Source organism: Borostomias antarcticus (assembly GCF_949987555.1).
Source record: "Borostomias antarcticus genome assembly, chromosome: 8".
Classification (NCBI taxonomy): Eukaryota; Metazoa; Chordata; class Actinopteri; order Stomiiformes; family Stomiidae; genus Borostomias; species Borostomias antarcticus.
In genome coordinates this window covers 26766043-26789947 of record NC_140241.1, presented here as the reverse complement: position 1 = coordinate 26789947, position 23905 = coordinate 26766043, and the positions used below count along the sequence as shown (strand labels likewise).

The window sequence follows — 23905 nt, the reverse complement described above, 5'->3', positions numbered from 1 at the left end:
TTTTGGACTTTGATTCCATTTGCATTGTACAGAACAGGGGTGTCAAACTCAAATACACAGTGGGCCAAAATTTAAAACTTGAACAAAGTCGCGGGCCAACATTGAACAAATGAAAATTTTAATATGGACCCAAACAAGTTTTGCTTTAACATTGAATATGCACTTATCACTTTCGCTTTTGGTGCGCATCAATGGGTGTGCACTAACATATGTGAATACGCCCTCAGACACAAGTGTTGGTGCTCCATCTGCTCAGTAGAGAAGCTTGTAAAACCCTGACTCCTACAGACAGGCCGGCAAGAAGGCAGACAGGATTGAATGAACAGGAACAGAGCAAACACTGCGGCCGGCTAGGTCAACACAGGTGTCTCTTATCACAGTGAGACGTTACATAACGTAAAGCTTCCGTTTTCTGCCTTTCTTTTCGCCATTTTTAAGAAGGGGTAACACGGTTACAGTTGTAGTATGAGATTGCTATGACTGTCACAGAAGAGAGAGCGTTTCTGGGTCCCGTCTTGATTGACGCGCCAATACAACAGCAGAGCATTATGGGATTTGTAGTATTAGCGGTGAATGCGCTGTATAATACTGGCGGGGCAGCTCTGGTAGTCATTTGGTATTGCCTCGCGGGCCAAATATAATTACACTGCGGGCCAGAGTTTGACACCCGTGAACAAGTTTTACAAGCTTCTCTACTGAGCAGATGGAGCACCAACACTTGTGTCTGAGGGCGTATTCACATATGTTACTGCACACCATTGATGCGCACCAAAAGCGAAAGTGCATATTCAATGTTAAAGCAAAACTTGTTTGGGTCCATATTAAAATTTTCATTTGTTCAATGTTGGCCCGCGACTATGTTCAAGTTTTAAATTTTGTCCCACTGTGTATTTGAGTTTGACACCCCTACAGGAACCTCAATATCGATACGTCTGTCCATGTTCAGGATAAAGTAGTGACAGATGGCAGTAAACAATCATTCCTTCAGCTTATTGAATAACAATGTGAAAAGTTGACCATTGAACTTAAGGATACCCCACAGTCAAAAGCAGGATACAAAGTCAAACTCATCAGTAAAGTACTCCAACTAAGATTTATGAAAAACATGACCTCTACCTTTCGTACACTGACCCAAGAACTGCACAAAAAAACAAGAAGCATTCATGTTTTCTTGGTGGGACATTTATTTTAATATCAAACAGTTTATCCGAGCTTGGTGGCAAGCTCCTTGGCCTTCGCCTTCTCAAGCTTGCTGATGCGAGCTGTGGACTTGGGGCCCATGATGCCACCTCCCCAGTGACGACGGATCTGGAAGAGAAATAAATATGAGTTGATGCATCATCACAAGTTGGCACATTATCAGTCCGTACATGAATTTACACTTCAGCGTTTTGTCCCAGTGTAGTACTAGCAGAGTCGATGAGAGAACGTGTGATAAATTTGGACAAACACTCACCTCCTCATATCTGTCATTGTAGTTGGTCTTGATGGCTTCCACCAACTTGGCAAGTGAACCTTTGTCCTCACTAAAGATGGAGAAATAAGTCGGTCATCACTTCTCTGGTATTCTACCATAACAGTATTCAAGTATTCCCATCTTTGGCTCAGGGTTAAAAAGCTCATGGAACCACACGGTTTGTTCAGTTGAAGAAATTCAAACATCATAGCCAAAGTGTCGACATCACCCATGTCATGTAACATGACTGCATCACTACCAACTCACAGTAGACAAATCCCTGATACTGTCATTTCACTCACATCTTCATCTCTGAGGGTGCTGCAGTTGTACTTACGGGTTCGTCTGTGTGAAGGCGACTGAAGTGCAGGTCTTTCTGTGCACCAGTCTGCCCAGCCTGGCCTTGCCCTTCACGATGCAGTAGGGTACACCCATCTTACGGCACAGCGCTGGCAGGAACACCACCAGCTACAGATGGGAAATAAAATGATATTTTTTAGAAGCGATTATATACAGATTTAACCCAGTTTTCTATTTTAAAGCAGTCTTTGATTAGGGCACCTTTGTCCTCACTAAAGATGGAGAAATAAGTCGGTCATTACTTCTCTGGTATTCTACCATAACAGTATTCAGGTATTCCCATCTTTGGCTCAGGGTTAAAAAGCTCATGGAACCACACGGTTTGTTCAGTTGAAGAAATTCAAACATCATAGCCAAAGAATCGACATGACCCATGTCATGTAACATGATTATCACTTCCAACTAACAGTAGACAAAAGCGTGTATGTTTTAATCCACAGAGTATTCAAGTGAAGAAATTGACATCACTGCAAATGACCACATGTCATTAGCCAAAAATGCTTTTGGCAGAATGTTAAAGTGTGGTTTTCAGTGAGAACCTTACCTCAATAGGGTCCACATCGTGAGCAATGATGACCAGCTGGGCCTTCTTGCTCTCGACCAGAGTGGTGACTGTGTTCACACCTGAGGGACAACACACTCACATGAGAATGCAAAATACATTTGCTAGAGAAAAGCGGAATAATGCACTTTCAAGGTCTGGCTGATGCTCAGGGTTAAAAAGCTCTATAAAACTACATGAATGTTTCAGGTGAAGAAATTCAAAGCATCATTGCATCAAGGCCAAGTCTCACTTCATCCAAGCTATATTTATGCCACCGTCGCAAGGCCAAATGGCTGCAGGCCCCCAGCATGCCTCGTACCTGCGCGGAGGACAGGGGGCCTCTTGGTCGGGGTGTCTCCCTTTCCAGCAGCCTTCTGCTCAGCGCGAGCCAGCAGCCTCTGCCTCTTCTCCTGCTTGGTCTCCGGCCTGTATTTGTGGGCCAGCTTGAACAGCTGTGTGGCTGGGAGAGAAGGGCAAGGTTGATTATAATACATCGATTACAGCAGCTACCATATTATCTACTGAGATCATTCGGGAGGTTATCAGATTAAATTTGAGGGTCTTTCAGGCAGGGTGCATCAGTGATCTTGGTGGAAATGTCAGCATTGCTGTTCAGATAGCAAATATTCTTCACATCATCTGCAGGAACCGGTCATTATGCTTTCAACATGATAAACCCCTTTAGGAGTACCACTGAACAGAAACACGTCTGGTACCTTACCGGTCTGACGGTCCAGAGCCTGGGTGAACTGGTTGATCGCAGGGGGAACCTTCAGACGCTTGTAGAGGATGGAGCGCTGCCTCTGCAGGCGGATGTATCGTGGCCACTTCACGAAGCGGGTCAGATCACGCTTTGGCTGGATGTCCTGACCTGGAGAACACACAGGAGGCCAGGATGGAGTAGAGGTGAAGGGTTTAGCATCTCATCAATTCACTGCAAGTTGAATGCGGCAGTTTGAAGCAGTTTCTCATTATCAGACAAAAGTGCATCAGCGATCTTGGTGGGTTGTCTGCATTGCTGTTAAGATAGCAAATATTCTTTACATCATCTGCACTTAAGAGGAATAAGGCAAGTGTCAGGACTAAGGCAAGTGTGTCAGTACAAATCCCCTTCAGGCAGGTCACAGGCTACTCACCAATGCCGAAGTTCTTGGGCCTCTTCTCGAACAGGGGGTTGACCACTTTCTTGGCCTCATGCCTCTTGGCCACGGAAGGGGCAGGTGCCACCTTCTTCCCCTTAGCCTTCTTTCCCTTAGGCTGTCAGACAGAAACAAAGCCAATTTAAAGAGACATTTGTAATAAGAAGCAGTATCACCTAATATTACATACATTACAGTACACGTCCGCCATGGCTTTAGCTCAGTGTTAAAAAGCTCGTATTTCGAATCCACATAGATGATTCAGGTGAAGAAATTCAAAGCATCATTGCAAAAGCCAGATGTCGCGGACATAAGGTTAATTGTATAATATAAAGGTTCATTGTATAATATAAACAGCTAGCTGGCTCCACGGTAACACCAACAGACACCTAGCTAACGGTAACAACTTAGCTATGCTAGCTTTGGTAGAAAGGATCTGGGTGCATGAATTTCCCCCCACAATCAAGTCCTTCAGACACTGTAGTTTAATAGTCCACCACAGCGATCTTGGCATTAGGAACTGGCAGACTTACCACAGAGTACTCGGTTTAAAAAGCCACCAGAGGGACGGCGAGAGCAGCATGACCGGAGACGGGCCTAGCGGTAGCCAACCTGGCTAATTAGCCCCCAGTGATACTGCCCTGTACTCGCTAGAGTAGTTCCCCGAACTCTTACAACAACATAAATTGCTACAACTACGCTCAAACACCACACGCCAGAGGCGAAAGACTGTAAAGGACGCCAGAGAACCGCTAGCTAACTAGACACGTTGTCAAAGGAGTCCAGTGTGTCCCTTCCACCGGTAACATTATAGTCATCACAGCCATTTCATGGATGTCAGAAAAAATAGAGATTATTACAAAGTCATATTGACTCCATACGGGTGTTAACACTATGTACAACTAGATTGTGCAGTTTATGTCGTGATTCCACGATGTTACAGGGGGATGTTGAAGGATGAAAATGCGATCTTTTTCTTCCCAGATGAAATACAGGTACACTCACCATGTTGGATCAGACAGAAAGGAAGACCAACGGATTGTGGGTAATCTAAGTACCGCGAGAGTTTCAGCTTCGTTGTGGCTCACGAGGACGGATCTAGGGTCAGCGTGTAGTCCGCACAGCATGCTAAAGATTGTTGTGAGAGAAAACAATAAACCGATCCAAGATCGGTATCTAGACACTGAAATACTACAATCATTTATCGTCATCATTAGTACGTCATCATTAATCGACAGCCTTCGTGTTTTTCGCAGAATGATATTGTAAAGAAAGGGGAGTTTGATGTAAATGTTTTTTATATATACCACAGAAGTGTTTTTTAAACAATGCTTTAGCTGGTAAGTAAGGAGTTTTTAACCACTTTTTTATAGGATCATCAAATGTTACACAGGCGTGTATGGAGACCACGGTTGGTTGACCATTGTTTGGTTGATTTCATTCATTTCTTTGATCTAACGTTAGCTTGATTAAACATACTTTAGCTAATAATCTATTTCTGCTGTGTGGTATATTCCTCATGACTTGCATGTACGGGATGTGTGTTGTTTGTTTTAGTTTTTCTGTGTAGTCCCTGATCACCATGGCCAATCAGAGAGTGCTCCCTCAAAGTAAAGAAACGCTTCTTCAGAACTACAACAAAAGACTGAAAGATGATATCCGCTCCATTCTAGACAATTTCACAGAAATCATTAAAACAGCGAAGGTATGTTAATGTGTGTGTGCGCGCGCATGTTTTGCACTGCAGTAGATCCATGGTTTTGATTTACTATGAGCTGTTTCTCCAATAAACTTCAAGGTGAAGTTTGACTGTATTGTAACTTGGTGTATTGTTTTACAGGTAGAGGATGAGACTCAGGTCTCTCGAGCTACCCAGGGGGAGCAAGACCACTATGAGATGCACGTCAGGGCAGCCAACATTGTAAGATCGTAACAGACAAACTCTCCTCTCTCTTATTCACACATCAGCCTCAGTTTGAGTTCATGTCAACCTCATTGTGAGTCCAGTACACAAGTATATCTTACCCGTTGCTTTTGCCTCCCGTGTGATTGTGTGTTTTGCTTTGCCGTTGGTGACAGGTGCGCGCGGGCGAGTCGCTGATGAAGCTGGTGTCGGACCTGAAGCAGTTCCTGATCCTGAACGACTTCCCCTCGGTGAACGAGGCCATCAGCCTGCAGAACCAGCAGCTTCGCTCGCTACAGGAGGAGTGTGACAAGAAGCTCACCTCCCTCCGCGACGAGATCGCTATCGACCTGTACGAGCTAGAGGAAGAATATTACTCCTCCAGGTACAAGTAGAGGCTCCATACAGCCCCCTAACTAGCCCCAGTGCCCATGCCTAGACCATCACCGTGCCCATCACCACCCCTCACCCCTCTTACCAGTGTGCCTTACGAAGGGTTGACGTTACCCCATCACCTCATCCCACTCTCAGGTTTAGTACCTTAAGTTGGATCGCCTTCATTCACAATAGCCAAACATCCCATTCATCAGTAAATCCAATGTGTCAGACAAGCATACCCTATAGAGTGGCTGTTGCGTGCTGCTGTTGTACAATGGCTGGTGTGCAATAACATCTGTGGCTCAGGGCATGGTGACACGTTTCAGTTAGTAGGCCTGTATATTTATCCATGGTCCTACTTGTGATTTGGAATTAAGTGCCTTGTTCTTCACGCCTCTGGTGTTGTTTCATTCAGTAAGGCAGACAGGAAGTCCCTATTTGGTCATGTTGGACTCGGATCATTATGTGGGGTATCTTGAGTATGTGGTTGCTTTTAATGAACTGTATCTTAAACCAGGTTTCATGTACTGTATAACTCAACTCACTTACAGCTACTGTGTGATTATCAGACTTTTATCCAGAGTGTATATGGATGTTAAAGAGCCAGACGGTGTTTACAGATTTGTAGCACTTGCAGCTCAAGGCTTTGGAAGGGAAAGGGTTGTTCTACAGATTACTTCCCTTTAAAGTACAACAATGACTTACTTATGAAGACCAAAAAAACTATATTGGAATAATATAACCTGACCCAGGAAGATTACTGTTTAAGTATAAGTTATCAGCTGTGCCTACCTGACATTTTTAAATTTCTGTTATTTATTTTCCATAGCAACATTTATTGCTGTCAGACGAGGAACGATGGTTCCCAGACCTTGCCTTCTGTAAAAGGAATCCAGTGTGTTATATTACTTACAGATCCGTCCCTAGCCAACAAGTGAACCAAGTCACAACCGTGCAAACTGTATCCATCAAGCACGCACTGTTGCGCACACATTTACCATATGGCCATATGTATCCAGTCTGCTAGCTATCTGCATAGCCACACTCTTTATTTACTGAAAAAAATAAAGTAGAGACAAAACGATGAAGTAGTTTGTCTAATTTGTTTTGCTGTGAGAAAGCTGAAGGTGGCTGGAATGCTGCGTCGGTCACGCTAGGTGTTTTCTCATGACCTAATAATGCATTATACCTCAGCTTTCAGAGTGACGGAGAACTGCTGTTCACTTAAGTTCAGAAAACAGATGTATCCTGTACAGTAATATTGAAGTTGATAGCATCGACTGATAAACTGTACACATATCGCCTTGGTAGAGTAGAATATCACTGCACCAAGACGTTGGCCTCGGTAAAGCCAGTCCTGTGATCCTTTGACAGCATCTGCTTGCTTGCCCTTTCACGCTTTCTTACCTTGTCACTCCTTGGTCGTCCATCTCTTCTGTCTGTTTTACCTTTGCGTATGTGTAGCTTATGTGTGTGTATGAGAGAACTGTGACTGGACACACACGTATAGACACACTTGCTTGCCTCTCTGCTGTGCTGATTCTATGCTCCCCTATGGTTTGTGTTCTGGAAAGCTACAGTCAATGGGACAGTACCGACCTGCCCCTGTGTGAGGCCTACCGCCGCCGGGACAGCTGGGCCTCTCCAGGCACCGGCTCCGCCCAGGGGGGCGCGGAGGACACAGAGGGACCCGACTCACTGGAGACCACGCCCAAGCATCACCTGAATGGACACGGGACCAGCAGCGCTACAGAGAAGCCCTGCTAATGCACTGGCGTTGAGGCAGTACAACAACCAGGAGCACAGGTCAGGACCTCGAGAGTCCTGACATCTTATAGCTCTGTCTCATAGTGGTATGTAGGGTAGTGGTAGTGTATGTAGGGTAGTGTATGTAGGGTAGTGGTAGTGTATGTAGGGTAGTGGTAGTGTATGTAGGGTAGTGTATGTAGGGTAGTGGTAGTGTATGTAGGGTAGTGGTAGTGTATGTAGGGTAGTGGTAGTGTATGTAGGGTAGTGGTAGTGTATGTAGGGTAGTGGTAGTGGTATGTAGGGTAGTGGTAGGGGTATGTAGGGTAGTGGTAGTGGTATGTAGGGTAGTGTATGTAGGGTAGTGGTAGTGGTATGTAGGGTAGTGGTAGTGGTATGTAGGGTAGTGGTAGTGTATGTAGGGTAGTGGTAGTGGTATGTAGGGTAGTGGTAGTGTATGTAGGGTAGTGGTATGTAGGGTAGTGGTAGTGGTATGTAGGGTAGTGGTAGTGGTATGTAGGGTAGTGGTAGTGTATGTAGGGTAGTGGTAGTGGTATGTAGGGTAGTGGTAGTGTATGTAGGGTAGTGGTATGTAGGGTAGTGGTAGTGTATGTAGGGTAGTGGTATGTAGGGTAGTGGTATGTAGGGTAGTGGTAGTGTATGTAGGGTAGTGGTAGTGTATGTAGGGTAGTGGTAGTGGTATGTAGGGTAGTGGTAGTGTGGTATGTAGGGTAGTGGTAGTGTATGTAGGGTAGTGGTAGTGTGGTATGTAGGGTAGTGTATGTAGGGTAGTGGTAGTGTATGTAGGGTAGTGGTAGTGGTATGTAGGGTAGTGGTAGTGTATGTAGGGTAGTGTATGTAGGGTAGTGGTAGTGGTATGTAGGGTAGTGGTAGTGTAGGGTAGTGGTAGTGTGGTATGTAGGGTAGTGGTAGTGTATGTAGGGTAGTGGTAGTGTATGTAGGGTAGTGGTATGTAGGGTAGTGGTATGTAGGGTAGTGGTAGTGGTATGTAGGGTAGTGGTAGTGTATGTAGGGTAGTGGTATGTAGGGTAGTGGTAGTGTATGTAGGGTAGTGGTAGTGTATGTAGGGTAGTGGTAGTGTATGTAGGGTAGTGTATGTAGGGTAGTGGTAGTGTATGTAGGGTAGTGGTAGTGTATGTAGGGTAGTGGTAGTGTAGGGTAGTGTATGTAGGGTAGTGGTAGTGTATGTAGGGTAGTGGTAGTGTATGTAGGGTAGTGGTAGTGTATGTAGGGTAGTGGTAGTGTATGTAGGGTAGTGGTAGTGTATGTAGGGTAGTGGTAGGGGTATGTAGGGTAGTGGTATGTAGGGTAGTGGTAATGTATGTAGGGTAGTGGTAGTGTATGTAGGGTAGTGGTAGTGTATGTAGGGTAGTGGTAGTGGTATGTAGGGTAGTGGTATGTAGGGTAGTGGTAGTGGTATGTAGGGTAGTGTATGTAGGGTAGTGGTAGTGAATGTAGGGTAGGGTAGTGGTAGTGGTAGTGTGGTATGTAGGGTAGTGTATGTAGGGTAGTGGTAGTGTATGTAGGGTAGTGGTAGTGTATGTAGGGTAGTGGTAGTGGTATGTAGGGTAGTGGTATGTAGGGTAGTGGTAGTGTATGTAGGGTAGTGGTAGTGTAGGGTAGTGGTATGTAGGGTAGTGGTAGTGTATGTAGGGTAGTGGTAGTGGTATGTAGGGTAGTGTATGTAGGGTAGTGGTAGTGGTATGTAGGGTAGTGGTAGTGGTAGTGTATGTAGGGTAGTGGTAGTGTATGTAGGGTAGTGGTAGTGTATGTAGGGTAGTGGTAGTGGTATGTAGGGTAGTGGTAGTGTATGTAGGGTAGTGGTATGTAGGGTAGTGGTAGTGTATGTAGGGTAGTGTATGTAGGGTAGTGGTATGTAGGGTAGTGTATGTAGGGTAGTGTATGTAGGGTAGTGGTAGTGTATGTAGGGTAGTGGTAGTGTATGTAGGGTAGTGTATGTAGGGTAGTGGTAGTGTATGTAGGGTAGTGGTAGTGTAGGGTAGTGGTAGTGTATGTAGGGTAGTGGTAGGGGTATGTAGGGTAGTGGTATGTAGGGTAGTGGTATGTAGGTTAGTGGTAGTGGTATGTAGGGTAGTGTATGTAGGGTAGTGGTAGTGTATGTAGGGTAGTGGTAGTGTAGGGTAGTGTATGTAGGGTAGTGGTAGGGGTATGTAGGGTAGTGGTATGTAGGGTAGTGGTATGTAGGGTAGTGGTAGTGTATGTAGGGTAGTGGTATGTAGGGTAGTGGTAGTGGTATGTAGGGTAGTGGTAGTGTATGTAGGGTAGTGGTAGTGTATGTAGGGTAGTGTTAGTGTATGTAGTCTGGCCATGTAAGACGAGACTTCCACCTTTAGTATTAGTGTGTGCTCTGGAGCTGTGGTGAAACAGCATTGGACAGGATGTGACATGACTCTGATTTTCCTTTGCAGAAACTTCTCACATAAGGCTACAGGACCACAGGAGAAGTAACCACTGTTAAGCTATTTGAATTCAGTGAACAAGCTAACACTCAGATCAGCACAATATATCACACATACAGTACACAGAGGGTAACTTTCCTTTCTAAACCATGAAATGACATACCTCGTGTTATTTTTACTGAAGCTACATAATATCTTCTCAAAATATAATCTGTAGTTGGTCATTTATGAAAAGTACAACTAAACTAGAGGAATCAGAAATAAATGTTTTACCGTTAAATGTACAATGTTGATATTCAACATGGTGAAATATGTTACATCCATTGCAGCAACACATTAGTAGGTAACATTTATTTTATGTTAAATAAAAATTGTAAACCTGACCAAAGGAATACATAAATGCTCCTGGATTTATTTTGTGTAATTATTTTTGTAATGGCAGTTTATAGTTTGTTGATTTTGTTGATACGTTTGGCCAACCCAATAAACAAATGCCATAAACTCAAATGCCACAGTTCTGTTCAAAATCCAATATATTGCTGATACAATCACAAAATATGTTACACTGCAAAAAGTTGTACAGAATATCTAAAATAATCTGGGGCTATTTATTGTTGACACCAAGGAAGGAATGAAACATCACATGACATTGTCACATAATAAACGACAACACTTCTATCTGTAATCCTTGAAAATTTATAAATACACTAATCATCTCAAAGGATTAAAAAAAAAAAAATCTCGGGGCGGGCGGGCGGGCGGGTAAAGGAGAATGGGGTATTTATAAAAAAAAAAAAAAAAAAAATTTAAAGGGCTCATGACATCCTGCAATGTCTCCTCAGTATCGGCGGTTCATCTTCTTGAACTTCTCATAGTGGTAGTCATCAGTGGCTTTCTCGTTGTTTGGTCGTTTACGATAGTTGGGTGGTGTGGCAACTGTGAAAGATTTACAGTTTAGATTCTGTTGTCAGGCATCAGTCATTTTGTAGAGATGGAGTCAGTGCTATGGAATTATATATTTGACATAAATATGTACAAATCTTGGACGCGTTAGCTACAGAACTGACGCTACTCCTCTCCTGTAATGTGTAAGTTTGTTTCCTCAGGTCTTGTGTTCAGTGCTATGCTCTTACCCTCTGGGCCAGGTTTCTCTGTGTCGCCCACGCGCAGCGGCCTGGCCTTGGGTTCCTCCCTGTGTCTGTGGTGTCTCTGAGGGGCGTTCACATCCTCATGGTAGACTGGAGGAAGACGGAGAGAGTTCAACCAGTTAAAGTCGCACAGAAACAGACGTTTGAGATCATCTAACTTCCGTAGTTTGACGTATTTCCGACGCAAACAAGCCATGAGGGTGGGACATGCGTTTAGAGGAATTTGATTGGAACATTGACAAGTGGACGGGTTTTAAGAACTTTAGACAGATTCGATAGAAGGATAGCGTTGATTGACGGGTGGATGTCGTGAGATTATTGGCCTAAAATCTAAGGTACCTGTTGTCGTCATCGCACATGACCTACCATTTTCCAGGAAGTGAGAAATTATATACTTTGATATAAGATTACAACAAAAGTAGAAATTTCTAATTTTTTTGGCATACATCGTTGAATAGGTGAACACTATGACCAATTATGTGAACCAAAATGGGACAGAATGCTTTTTTCATTTCAGTGCGACTTTAAATCACCCTAGAATTGTACAGTTATCCAAAACCTCAATATGCCAACCGCACTATCACCCTGAAAGCTCCCCGCAGGTCTGATTGGTGTTGGTGTAACAGAGTTACAGAACTCACAGCGGTTATGCTGGACGTAGTTGACAGCAATGTTGGTGGGTACAAAGGAGGTGCCGTTGTCCTTCTTCTTGTTCCTCTGTTCTGCCAGGAGCTTGGCCTTAGCCTCCTCCGTGAATATGATGTTCTTAATCTTCGCACTGAAAAGGAATAACACGGAAACTCACAAGCTACATTTGGGGATGATTCACATGATTAAAAAAAACAAACATTAAAAGTGGTTGAAGATCAAGAACAGTCCAGTTACTTGGCAGGAAGGGGATATAAAAACAAGGAGGAACACCATTCTATTGCAGCCACACTTGGAGACCCTCCAAGTCCATCTCATTGGATGTTCAGCAGCACCAACCCCTGACCACCAACCCCTGACCACTCACTCGATGCCCAGGTCCACCTCAGGGATCCCACTCAGCATCTGATTGGACAGCATCTCCTCTGTCTTCTTAGCAGAGTTGACGCGGATGTTCTCTGGCAGCTCGTACAGGAGGTCCTCAGCATTCTTCACCTTCACCTTCTGCTCCTCCGCCTCCACCAACCCCTTCTTCTTCTTCAGCTCTGTCTCAATGTACTTCATCCTAGTTAGAATAAGAATGACAGAAAGGGGGGGCGGGGCATTTTATCGCTGTGCCGAAGCTGCGCTCAGACAATTTATTTAATTTCCTAAGCTGTATTGTCCAGGGATGAATAACATACATGTCTGCATCCTCATCTCGTCTGTTTGTTTCTGCAGAGAAAGAGGTGCCCAGGTTCAGATCTGTCTCATCCTCTGTCCTGAAAGTGAAAAATACATCCTGTGAAACATGAAACTGACCAACATACAGTCAAACACAAGCCCATTTTCTATATCACCGACACAAAAGTAATGGACAGTAAATAATGGACAACCATGGATTGCAGCTTCAAATCAAAACTTGTCTTACATGTCTCTGTTCCTGTCTTTAACTTTCTTCATGTCAACAACACCTCCCGTCTTCAATTTGAAAGGGTCATCCTGTCGGACGAATTACAGGTGAATGTTACAACAGCAAGTTAGATTTCGAACTGTGCCGATACAACACACAGGTGAACGATGGTAACGCCATGTAACCCCAGTTCTATGAGTGGAACCGAGCCCCACAGGGTTCGCTCCTATTGGCTTGTCCAATCTTAGCTAGTTACGCCCACTGAAAAGAATTTGATTGGCCGTAGGTTCGTGTATGTTTCTTCTTTTCAGAGGGCGCAGCAAGCTACGATTGGACAAGACAATAGGAGCGAGCCATGTAGAACGGGTCTCCACGACATAGAACTTTTTTTTTTATTATTATTTTTTATTCAAAGATGCAGAAATATACAAAGCGAACAATGTATACAAAATATAACAATATATATATATACACATACATATACATACATACACATGAACAAAACACGATACACCAGGGGAAAAGCACATTACATAAAGACCTTAAAAGCATTACGCAGATACAAGGACTTGGAAGCCTTATTGTTCATGGAGAATTCAATCGAATCAAAGTACAAGGACACTTCTTTTATAAACACAAGAAAAAGTGGAGTTCTTCCGGTGAACTTACATTTGTGAATATTAAATTAAGCAAGGAGAAGAATAAGATTAATAATATAGAATTCACTTTTATAGTCCACGACATAGAACTGGAGGGTAAAATAATGGGACCCTTACGTCAATCGCAGCATCCAGGGGAAGCTTCTCCCCCACCAACAACGCGGCCACACTATAACACACAACACAGCCAGTCACATTACAGCACTATGATGACGAACTTACATTATATGCTAGCTTCGCATCTAGTGGCTAAGTTGACGTTAACTAGCCACTTGGAGAGCTGTGTAGAGGCGTGGGGCGAAAAGGTGAACTGAAACTTCACATACCTGACTCCAGTCTGTCGTTTCCGTAAGCTTTGGAGCTCTTTAGCTTCATCCAATTTGGATCTGAGTAGGGGGGGAAATGATTATTTGTCTGCATCGTAAACGACACCACACAAGCTAATTAGAACAGCTAGCCATGCTACCAAACACGTTAGCTAGCTAGACTTTCAAAATGTTTTCAAGAGCCTAGCTATTAGCTAACGTTACCTAACTTCAGCAGTTGTCTCATCTTCCTCTTCATCAGAACTCTCTCTTCTCCTCCTGAAATTCTTACCCGACGGCATTTTGGGGTTCAAGAGAAACTCTTTTTTGTTTATGCTCTTCACCAGCTTACTCCTGACGCGTTGTCGGAACCACGGAAGTAGTGGAGGATGGGGACGGATTTCACCAACGCACCTATTGGATTGTTTTTGATCTTCGGTGAATGTGCCCGGTCCGCCCCGCGGTGCGCATGTGCCCTAGGTTGAAGCACTCAAGAACCCCCTTCTTGTTTAAACCGTAGGCCTTTTTCTCTTCGGAATATATCAATATATTTCTTAAATCCATCTTTGCGACGGACTAATCTATATGCAATGCAATCCAGCGCCATATACACCATCGCATTAATAATATCCACACCCAAGGGAGTCGAGACGTTACCACGGTAACTTGCATATAAAACGAATGGACATGTTTTACGTCGACGCCAACAGTGGATGCAGTGGGATCATGGATGTATTAATAGGGGAGTGGGATTCTACATCCATGAGTGGGATGGGATTTTGGTAGCTAGCTACAGTATGGAATGCCAAGAGGGGACACTTAGGTGAGGTTTTGGCACCCACCTGAGGAGGGCGCTCGCGTAGCGTTGCCGCCATTATGGACTGTCATCTGCTACCAAATTCATTCAGGTCAATATGAAGACTACAAATCAGCTGTGGAAAAAACGAAAACAGTGTTCTGCAATATATCGTCAGAACTATCAGAGTACATGTCCAGAGCTTGCCTTTCACCGGTTCCCCAAAGATTCTGATAGGTAATTGTTTAACATGTTCACCAAAGTGTAGAAATTGAAGTTGACTAGACCTATCAGTGCTAGCTATCTACAGTTAGCCAGCCCAGGCAACAATGCTCAGTCTTTTCTTTCAAACATAAGGGGTATGTACTGTCACATAAATCTTAAGTAACATAATATAATAGACTATAGACTATTTATTATGTTGCCACCTGCCAGTGACCAGGTGGAAGAGCCAATGGACCCGTCAGATACTGACAACATGGTAAGGTATCTTTGGTACCTCTGCACTTTTAAGGTAATTGATGGAGAAGTTACTCAGATTTCTTTTACACCATACACTGTATATGCATCACAATGATAAAAACACAAAAACATAAGATGCAATGTGTTTTGTTACCCATCAAGAAGAGCAAATTGACTGTTCCATCACCCCCTCTAGTAAACCTGAGAGTGTGAATAACAGTCACAGCCCACATACTTCCAAGCATCCTTTACGTTGGCTTAATAACAAAAAACGAAGTAGGTCAGAAACATCAAAAGGAGTAAAAACACATACATAGTAAATAACATCATATGAACGAATGGATGTGTTTGGAGAAGGGTTGTAGAATGAGTCCTCAGGGCGCGGAGCTGTCCGTGGTGCTAAAACCCTACTTCGTTCCACAAAACCCGTCAAAATGTGAATCTAAAATACACATTTTGGTTTTGAAATATGTCGACTGGACAGCAACGAGATATTATGTTTAATTATGTTTTAATTAGTTATTATTATGTTTAAGGTATTTAACTTTGCCATGCAGGTCCGTGCCAGATCCATCGCCCAGGATGCCGACCAGAACTACGACTATGCCAGCAACAGCGCGGTGCTGCACCTCCAGCCCGGCGACGAGATCTACATCAAGTTGGACGGCGGTAAAGCGCACGGCGGTAACAACAACAAATACAGCACCTTCTCTGGCTTCATAGTGTACGCAGATTAAACGCCCGGCACCGGCGACAACACCAAGTCTCTGAACGTGTACATACCTGTACGTTTCCTTTCGTTTCCCGTTCTCTCTGATGATTTTGGTACAGTTGAGATCCATTGAAGACAAGATAGAGCGACTGGATGAAACAGTGGAACAGTTTAGGAATTGTGAGCATGCCTATTTTAAAAAGGGACAGGATGGGTTTATAATGTTCATGTCTATATTCATCGTTGCATTTCTCATTAGACAATTTGGCTTTGTAACATATTTGTGATGGACATTTTATGCTATATGACACACATAAGCTAGATGACACATTACTGAAACGTTTTAAGACAATTATCTGTTTGATGTTTCAATCAACAGTGTGATGACGTTGTAATGTTACCATGTGGGTAAAGGGTTAATGACGTGCTTGTCTAACTATTCAGAATAGGTACATCTATCGAACACATAAATGAGCAAAGTACAGTATATCTGTCTGTTTCCATTTTCCTTGGACACTGTCGGTCTGACAGCATTCATATTTGACACGGGTACCGGCAGGGGTCGAGCAGATGGCGACAGGGACAGATTGTTTAATTAGGTAATCAGGGCTGACTAAACGGCCAATTAGTGATTGTGTGCTCCAACGGCTATCAGAACTAGTAAGAATAATCCTGTAGTAGGTGACATTATAGTTCAAATTAAACAAGCTCTCATCTAAATTTGTTTTGTGCTTTTATTTAATTGAAATGTGAAAATACACACAATAATCACCAAACATGGGTCAAATTATTTTTGAAATATGGTCTATTATCTATGGTTCTTGTCTGACACAATGGAACCAATGGTTGTTCCAAAAAAATGCAAGCCCCACCCACCTAACATTCCAGGCCAACTTATATTTTAAACAGTATTTTCACCGAGCTCTAGAAATCACATCATTTCGGAGCAGTATTCATTTCTATCACCAATATATCACCAACTATTAGGTCTCTTATCAGAAAACACACAATGAATATCCCATTTTTACATCACATTCTTTCCTCAAAAACAGACTAAACTCATCAGAAACTGAAAGATCTTGCTACCTCAGAACTTTTAATCCTTTCACAAACTCTCAAAGTTACATAATGGATATGCATATTCTGCTGTGATGATGCTATTGATCATGTGGTGAAGCCACTCTGTGATGCCACCTGTTCCCAGGCGAGGAGACCATGTCCTTCAGTACAACCCGCCAGCCAGCCAGCCTCTTTAACTAACACCTGCTGAGTGGAATCAGGACAAACCATCTACCATAGCTAGATCGGGTGACAGTGCAAAGCACGCTGATGAAGGTGTGCTAGGTATGCACTTTTCCCACAGAGTTGACTGTTATTACTGCCATTATCGCAGACAAAAATGTTGTTTCCCTAGAATACATTTCTGAATGAGCCAAATTCGCATTTACATTCATCATCCATCTGTTCTCTTTTGAAACTGAGCTTTTGAGGTGGAAACATTCCCATTCATCAGACATCAAAACCAAGGCTGCGATTGACAAACACAGTCATGCTCCCAGGACTGTTTTGTTGATATTGTAACAGAATGAATCACACAAATTAAAACTTTCTATAATTTTGTGGCTCCAATTATCAGGAATAAACATCAGTGATTAACTTCTTCAAATTAGTCTCCATTCAGTTGACAGAGTTGATTCAACAATACTGTATCTGATGGATTTCTCAAGGGCGCAATTTCTGACAATAAGCAGAAGATAGAAATTTACAGCCCATGGCCCTGCATAAACATTTTAATTGTGATTAATTAAAAGTTTACAAAGTCACAGTGTATTTGCGTTACATTTTGTTGGTAGAACCTTCTACTGAAGAGCTATCCATGGAGCCATCCTTCATTTGAAGGTCAGCCAGTGTTTGGGGTTCTCAATCAGGATCTTGTCCACCTGGTTCTGGCTGATCCCTCTGGTCAGCATCTTGGGCACAATGTTTTTCAGGATGTGGGAGTAGCCATGGCCGCCATACTTGGTCAAACGGTTCTTGGTGTGGATGTCATGTGCAACCACGATCCTGTCCTCGTAGCCCTCCGCCACCAAGAATGCCAAGCTACAAACACACAAGCGCACACGCACACACAAGCAGCCACATATACATCCACACAGAACAGGAACAACAACAAGTTTTATGGAGCTCATAATGTATTGTGGAGTATAATCTACAGTAAGATTAGCCAACCCCCTGAGCTGTGATGGAACACACGTACGTTTTGACTCTCTGGCTGTCACTCGGCATGTCCACCTCTAGGTTGTAGGGGTAATTGAGTATCTCTGTTCCAAACAGGTCATACTCCAAGTAACTGCCCATCTTGGCAAACTCCAGAAGCTCTCCTTCATCAAATATGGTCCTGCGCAAGCAAAAGGCAAAAAAAAAACAGAGCCATGAAAGAACATACACTACTGTATGGGCATGGAAGTACAAATCATAAACTGTAAATGTCTAAACTGTCTATCGATACAGTAAATTCAGCAATTTCAAAAAAGTAGGCACAGGAGATAAATATCTCAAATCTTGAAATTATTTTCTGAACTTTTGGCCTCGACCTGAGCCTCAGGGGCTACCCATCAATATCCATGAATTCTGAAGAAGAAAAAAACCCTCTTCACTGTATATTAATAAAACATAGCTCTGAAAGATAAAGACGGTTAAATTAGCATCATTATAATTCGGGCCCCAGAGCCGCTGCCACCCCTGCACTCCCAGACTCAGACACAGGGAGCTCTCACCTGTCCAGGTGGGACATGACCGTTTTGCTGATGTCACCCCCGGCCTCCCGGAGGATACGGAGCGCCGCGGCGGGGGCGGCGGGGTCGCGCCCCGGGTGGATGATGACGGGGCAGCCCAGCTGGGTCTGGGCGTGAGCCGTGGCCTGCAGCACCTTCCGCTCGCTCTCCGTGATAGGCCAGCTGGTGCCGATCTCACCGATCACGCCGCAGCGGATGTCCGTCCCGTCGGCGCCGTTCAGCACCTCGCCGATGATGATCTCAGTGAGCTGGGGGGGGGGCAGCAAGGTTGAGTCAGGGGGGAAGAGTGCTCAATGGAGCCTCACATGGAGACAACTGTATATCCAGCAGATCGCACACTCAATATTCATCCTTGATTTTGTCACCGGAAACATTTGTATGGGAATAGTAGTCCTATAGTTAAGGGTTAGGGTTTGCTTCCCACTGGATTATGTAGGGGTGGGACCTATGACCACACCCCATTGCTCTCTGTAAAGCGCATTGTGATGCCTCTGTGTATGAAATGCGCTATATAAATAAAGTTTGATTTGATTTGATTAGTTAAGGGTAAGGGGTTAGAGGACCCTCCACCTTCTCCACCGACATCTTCCTGGTGGCCTCAGAGTGGGTGCAGTCGACGTAGTATCCCGCCCCTCCGATAATGTTGACGCCCGTGTCCTTGGCCAGCTGCCGGAGGGTGGGCAGGTCTCGGTCGATGCCCGTGGTGGTGTTCTCCACGATGGTGCCCCCTCCCGCCAGCCGGTAGCTGAGCAGCTCTTCCTGCACGGCGCTGGTTTCCTGCTGCAGCAGCAGGTTCTCGTGACTGCTGTACGGGTTCTGCTTCAGCCAGAACAGGTTCTTCATCTCCAGGGGAGCCTGAGCCACCGCCTCATCGCCCGGCGCCGGCGGAAAATAGCAGCACTCGAAGGTCATGGTCAGATGCTCGTGGGTCATGGTGCGGCCCAGTTGGTCTGGATCCACTGGACCCAGAACCGTCTGGACCTTCCCACTCAGTGCTGACATGTTCAGGTTCCTTAATTGGGTTGAGGTCCTGGGCCTAGCCTAAAGACAGGCAGTAGAATTTTTAACAGGGGTGGTTCAGCGCTGAAGCTAACTGATAAAGAACAAAAACAGCACGTTTTCGCAGAGTGAGTTTATCTTTCACATTTATTGGAGGGGTGGTGACGACTTTGAAGGTTTAACTAAGAGAGAGAACTTTGTACTGGACATCATCAAGTCACATGACCAACCTGACGCGTCAATTGACGAATGGTGTGATTATTTTACTCCAGTTTTCTAGCTTTCTAAATAACGTTGAATACATCGACAATAGCAGTGTAATTAAATTATAATTAAGCGCTTTACTACAAAGTGTCAAACCACAATTTCTTCAATGCAGCTTTAGTGCATAAAACGGACTGACGTTTGTGAACGAAGGTGGCCTAATCTGACAATCATTGTCTGCAGGGAGTTTAACGGCAAGTGAGCTGCCGTAGAGCTACTGAGACGTCCAAAGATACTGCATTTATTTGGTGCAAAAGCCGCTAATCTAATTATATAGGCTATCTAAAAAGATCAGACCAGCGCAAACCTTTTTTCGATGTTTAGTAAAGTCCACGCTCAGCAGTTCGAAGATTTCTTACATCGGTGAAACAAGTCGCGTGAAGTGACGATTGTTATCGCGAGATTACCAAAATCGCAGGCAATTCTACCTACTATCTACAATGAGAGTGTATATGTACATTATAGCAAAAGGTTTGAAATGCAGATACAGAATATACATAGCAGCAATAAGCATAAAAAGAACAAAGACTAGGCTATATACATCCATACATACAGCATGTGTTAAGTATAGAATATGTACATACATACATCCAGACTGTATAGATATGTCTAATAATACTCATAGTGTACATACATACATACATACATACATACATACATACATACATACATATACATACAGACTGTATAGATATGTCTAGTAATACTCATAGTATACATTCATACATACATACATACATACATACATACATACATACATACATACATACATACATACATACATACATACATACATACATACATACATACATACATACATACCACAACACTCAGGAGTGCTGCTGACTGTGTACAGGCACTGTTATAGAGTCTGATGGCCGCTGGAAAGAAAGAAAGAAAGAAAGAAAGAAAGAAAGAAAGAAAGAAAGAAAGAAAGAAAGAAAAAAAGAAAAAAAGAAAGAAAGAAAGAAAAAAAGAAAGAAAGAGGTTCCATGAGGAGAGGACAGTAGTCATACTTACATACATACTGTAACATACATACATACATAACACTGGCACTAGAGGTTCCTGCCCCTGTTTACAGTGTTGCTGTGGTACACGGGACTGAAATGGCTTCCCGCTCCTGGGGTTCCTCATTAGGGACAGACTGGCCTGTCAGCCTCATCAGTCACCGTGGCTGTGCTGCTCTGCTCTAGACAGTCACAACCACAGAGATGTAGAGGGACGACAAATACAAGACCTTGCGTCCACGGGGACCTCCGTAGAGACAACTCATTCATTAAATACAGTCTCAGAGGATGGGAGAGTGAAGGGGAGGCGAAACAAATTGACACCCAACTTTGAAAAATTCTTATACTTCTGTCATTATGCATTCTCAGTCACACAGTAGGCTATTGTGCGTTTTGTAAAAAAACAAACAAAACAAAGGTCATATTTTTACATGAACTTGAACTCTCTTTGAGTCTGTCAGAAGATCAGAGATAGTAATGGTCGAAGGAGATAGAGCTGTAAAGACAGACAGCAGGAGGAAATACATAGAGCTGTAAAAGACATGAGAGATATGAGGTGAATTTGCCTCATGCTCATGTCTGTCCCCATTTAAACCTGTCCACAATGAAGTTGAACCCAAGCTTCTAGTCTGGAAGCCAGACCTCTTCGCAAAAAAAGTAAAATAAATAAATAAAAAACTTTTTTTGCCAAGAAGTCTGGCTTCCCGGTTACCAAGCTTCATTCCTTGCAGATGGAATTACTATTAGAAAAGGAGGAACAGAGCTATCAGACTCTGGTGCCCTCTATTGGTGGAAAACCATAACTGCATGCACAGTTTATAGGCCCACTGATAAACTGACAAAATTGCATGAAGAAAAATAACTACTGTATATCTGGAGTTACATATGGAGCTACTTCAGAGCATTTTGTTCGTAAACAACACCATGGATCAAACTTTTTCTATATGCTTTATTAAAGATACAGACACACATAGTGAAAGTAGAAATATGTTGTAATTTTGCACATGCTCTCAGGACTGACCAGTGGTTGTGACCATCTTTGGAATAAAGAGAGGCATGTAATGCACATGTAAATTAAGGTTCTTGTCAAGCCAGCTGCCAATTCAGAAATGCAAGTCAAGTGGGCCTTTTGCGCAAACACTAGCGTTATTACAGTGAAGCGTTTCTTCCCTTGGAACTATGGTTTGTTATTATTCTAATATTTTTATTGAATTTTCAAATGCAAAGACAAATACATCCACCAATATCCATACGTACAAACACAAAAAAAATAAAAAAATAAAAAATAAAACGCACAACTGAAAAACATACATCCAAAATCTCCAATGACAAAAAGAAATAGTATTACTTACAGATTCAAAGGAATGTCATATTTACAATTCAGTATCTCTAGTAGGGAATTTTGTGGTGAAGTATCTAGGCCTAGTCTAAAAATGGCTGCCAGACCTTATAGAATCTTTGGACAGATCCTCTGGTTGAGTATTTCAATTTCTCAAGCTTCAAATGTGCCAACACATCCCCAACCCAATGTCTGTGTGTAGGAGGGGTGGCTGACTTCCATTCAAATAAGATAAGGCGTCGAGCCAATAAAGAGGAATAAGCTATCACATCTGATTGGGCATTAGACACCACTACCTGCTCAGGGTCCACACCAAAAATGGCTGTACTGGGTCAGGGCTGATCTCCTTGTGACCCTAACTATGGTTTGATTCAGAAAGTGAAAGGACATTCGGATGTGACATTCCAAAATAAAGGCCCTTTAAAATGTCATATAAACTATATTTCTTCAATTTTCAGATTATAATTAAAAGCCCATATTGCCAGACCAATTCCACTTCAGAGTGAGAGCACACCACCTCAGAGTGTCACCCAGAGACATGCAGGACATTCTGATGTGGCATTTCAAAATAAAGGCCCTTAAAATAAGGCCCTAAACAAGCTATTTTCTTCCAATTTCATATAAGGATTAAAAGGAGACTGCCCATAATGCCACACCAATTCCATTTCAAAGTGAAAGCATACAATGCCAGAGGTGCAGACGTGCAGAACATTCTGATGTGGCATTTCAAAATAAAGGCCCTTAAAATGTCCTAAACGAGCTACTATTATCCTCCAATTTCTCATAAGGATGAAAAGGATTCAGGAAGTGAAAGGACATTCGGATGTGACATTCCAAAATAAAGGCCCTTTAAATTATATAAACTATATTTCTTCAATTTTCAGATTATAATTAAAAGGAGACCGCCCATAATGTCACACCAGTTCCACTTTAAAGTGAAAGCACACAACGCCAGAGTGTCATTAAGAGACTTTCAGGACATTTTGATGTGGCATTTCAAAATAAAGGCCCTCTCAAATGTCCTAAGTGACCTACTATTTTCCTCCAATTTCAGATTAGGATTAAAAGGAGAACGCCCATAATGCCACACCAATTCCACTTCAGAGTGGCAGCAGACCAGCTCAGAGTATCACCCAGAGATGTGCAGGACTTTCTGATGTGGCATTTCAAAATAAAGCTCTTGGGGAAGACACCACCCTCATAGGACTCATCTCCAAGGGGGAAGAGTTCGCCTACAGGTGGGAGATTGAACAGCTGCTGACCTGGTGCGGCCCGAACAACATGGAGCTTAATGCTCTAAAGACAATGGAAATGGTGGTTGACTTTAGGAAGAACTCAGCCCCCCCCCGCCCCCATCACCCTGCATGACTCCCTGGTCACCACTGTGACCCTCCTTCCTCTTCATGAGTACTGTCATGTCCCGGGACCTCAAATGGGAATTAAACGTCAGCACCCTGATCAAGAAGACTCAGCAGGGGATGTACTGTCTGCGGCAGCTGAAGAAATTCAACCTGCCACGGACCATGATGGTACAATCCTACACCTCCAGCACTGAGTCCATCCTCACCTTCTCCATCACCACCTGGTTCCCCGTCGCTTCAGTCAAGGACCAGACTAATTTGCGGTGGGTGATACGCTCGGCGGAGAGGGTGATCGGCTGCCCCCTGCCCTCCCTCCAGGACCTGCACGACTCCAGGGCACTGAAGTGGGCCCGAAAGATCATGGCCTCTTCACACCGCTCCCCTCTGGCAGGAGGCTGCGCTCGTTAAAGACTAAAACTGTTAGACACAGGAACAGCTTTTTCCGCACGGCCACCAGCCTAATCAACATGGCTCCCCTCTGACTCTTTACCCCACCCCCTGCAATTTTTGCGCCAAACTGACTACTGCACTGACTCTTGTGTAGTCCA

General features: G+C 43.6%; 4 protein-coding genes across 5 annotated transcripts; 1 reads left to right on the top strand and 3 right to left on the bottom strand.

Annotated features, from left to right (window-relative positions):
* Positions 1–1152: 1152 nt before the first annotated feature.
* rpl7a (ribosomal protein L7a) lies at positions 1153–4536 on the bottom strand. The gene is made up of 8 exons (XM_084442288.1): positions 4505–4536; positions 3497–3617; positions 3082–3231; positions 2680–2820; positions 2361–2440; positions 1794–1924; positions 1457–1526; positions 1153–1308 (listed from the first exon to the last, which is right to left on the bottom strand). Exons 1-8 carry the CDS (start codon positions 4505–4507, stop codon positions 1204–1206), a joined length of 801 nt encoding a protein of 266 aa, XP_084298414.1. The 5' UTR covers positions 4508–4536; the 3' UTR covers positions 1153–1203.
* Positions 4537–4750: 214 nt separating this feature from the next.
* med22 (mediator complex subunit 22) lies at positions 4751–6717 on the top strand. Its single transcript, XM_084442289.1, has 4 exons — positions 4751–4839; positions 5057–5204; positions 5340–5420; positions 5579–6717. Exons 2-4 carry the CDS (start codon positions 5082–5084, stop codon positions 5795–5797), a joined length of 423 nt encoding a protein of 140 aa, XP_084298415.1. The 5' UTR covers positions 4751–4839; positions 5057–5081; the 3' UTR covers positions 5798–6717.
* Positions 6718–10448: 3731 nt separating this feature from the next.
* On the bottom strand, positions 10449–13977 carry cUnh9orf78 (chromosome Un C9orf78 homolog). Its single transcript, XM_084442285.1, has 9 exons — positions 13845–13977; positions 13641–13700; positions 13432–13483; positions 12674–12744; positions 12447–12524; positions 12131–12328; positions 11757–11893; positions 11101–11205; positions 10449–10903 (listed from the first exon to the last, which is right to left on the bottom strand). Exons 1-9 carry the CDS (start codon positions 13919–13921, stop codon positions 10806–10808), a joined length of 876 nt encoding a protein of 291 aa, XP_084298411.1. The 5' UTR covers positions 13922–13977; the 3' UTR covers positions 10449–10805.
* A 2349-nt stretch (positions 13978–16326) lies between these two features.
* LOC311312353 (N-acetyltaurine hydrolase) lies at positions 16327–20030 on the bottom strand. Of its 2 annotated transcripts, none has more exons than XM_084442281.1 (5): positions 19955–20030; positions 18955–19425; positions 18367–18632; positions 17847–17987; positions 16327–17689 (listed from the first exon to the last, which is right to left on the bottom strand). In XM_084442281.1, exons 2-5 carry the CDS (start codon positions 19384–19386, stop codon positions 17479–17481), a joined length of 1050 nt encoding a protein of 349 aa, XP_084298407.1. In that variant the 5' UTR covers positions 19387–19425; positions 19955–20030; the 3' UTR covers positions 16327–17478. The 2 variants fall into 2 exon arrangements, with proteins under 2 accessions (XP_084298407.1, XP_084298408.1); XM_084442282.1 differs by having other exon boundaries at positions 18955–19420; positions 19955–20021.
* Between the last annotated feature and the right edge of the window lie 3875 nt (positions 20031–23905).

Bases quoted from the DNA above. Each gene is read 5' to 3' on its own strand.
- med22 (XM_084442289.1), top strand. From the start codon at position 5,082: ATGGCCAATCAGAGAGTGCTCCCTCAAAGTAAAGAAACGCTTCTTCAG. The intron at 5,205-5,339 runs GTATGTTAATGT...ATTGTTTTACAG, and splicing joins AAATCATTAAAACAGCGAAG to GTAGAGGATGAGACTCAGGT. The intron at 5,421-5,578 runs GTAAGATCGTAA...CGTTGGTGACAG, and splicing joins ACGTCAGGGCAGCCAACATT to GTGCGCGCGGGCGAGTCGCT.
- cUnh9orf78 (XM_084442285.1), bottom strand. From the start codon at position 13,921: ATGCCGTCGGGTAAGAATTTCAGGAGGAGAAGAGAGAGTTCTGATGAA. The intron at 12,745-13,431 runs GTAAGGGTCCCA...TTCGTCCGACAG, and splicing joins CCCTGGATGCTGCGATTGAC to GATGACCCTTTCAAATTGAA. The intron at 11,894-12,130 runs GTGAGTGGTCAG...ATTCCTTTTCAG, and splicing joins GAGGTGGACCTGGGCATCGA to TGCGAAGATTAAGAACATCA.
- LOC311312353 (XM_084442281.1), bottom strand. From the start codon at position 19,386: ATGTCAGCACTGAGTGGGAAGGTCCAGACGGTTCTGGGTCCAGTGGAT. The intron at 18,633-18,954 runs GTGGAGGGTCCT...CCCCCCCCCCAG, and splicing joins GGAAGATGTCGGTGGAGAAG to CTCACTGAGATCATCATCGG. The intron at 17,690-17,846 runs GTACGTGTGTTC...GTGTGTTTGTAG, and splicing joins GACAGCCAGAGAGTCAAAAC to CTTGGCATTCTTGGTGGCGG.
- rpl7a (XM_084442288.1), bottom strand. The intron at 3,232-3,496 runs GTGAGTAGCCTG...TGTGTTCTCCAG, and splicing joins GCCCAAGAACTTCGGCATTG to GTCAGGACATCCAGCCAAAG. The intron at 2,441-2,679 runs GTACGAGGCATG...GTTGTCCCTCAG, and splicing joins GCCCCCTGTCCTCCGCGCAG to GTGTGAACACAGTCACCACT.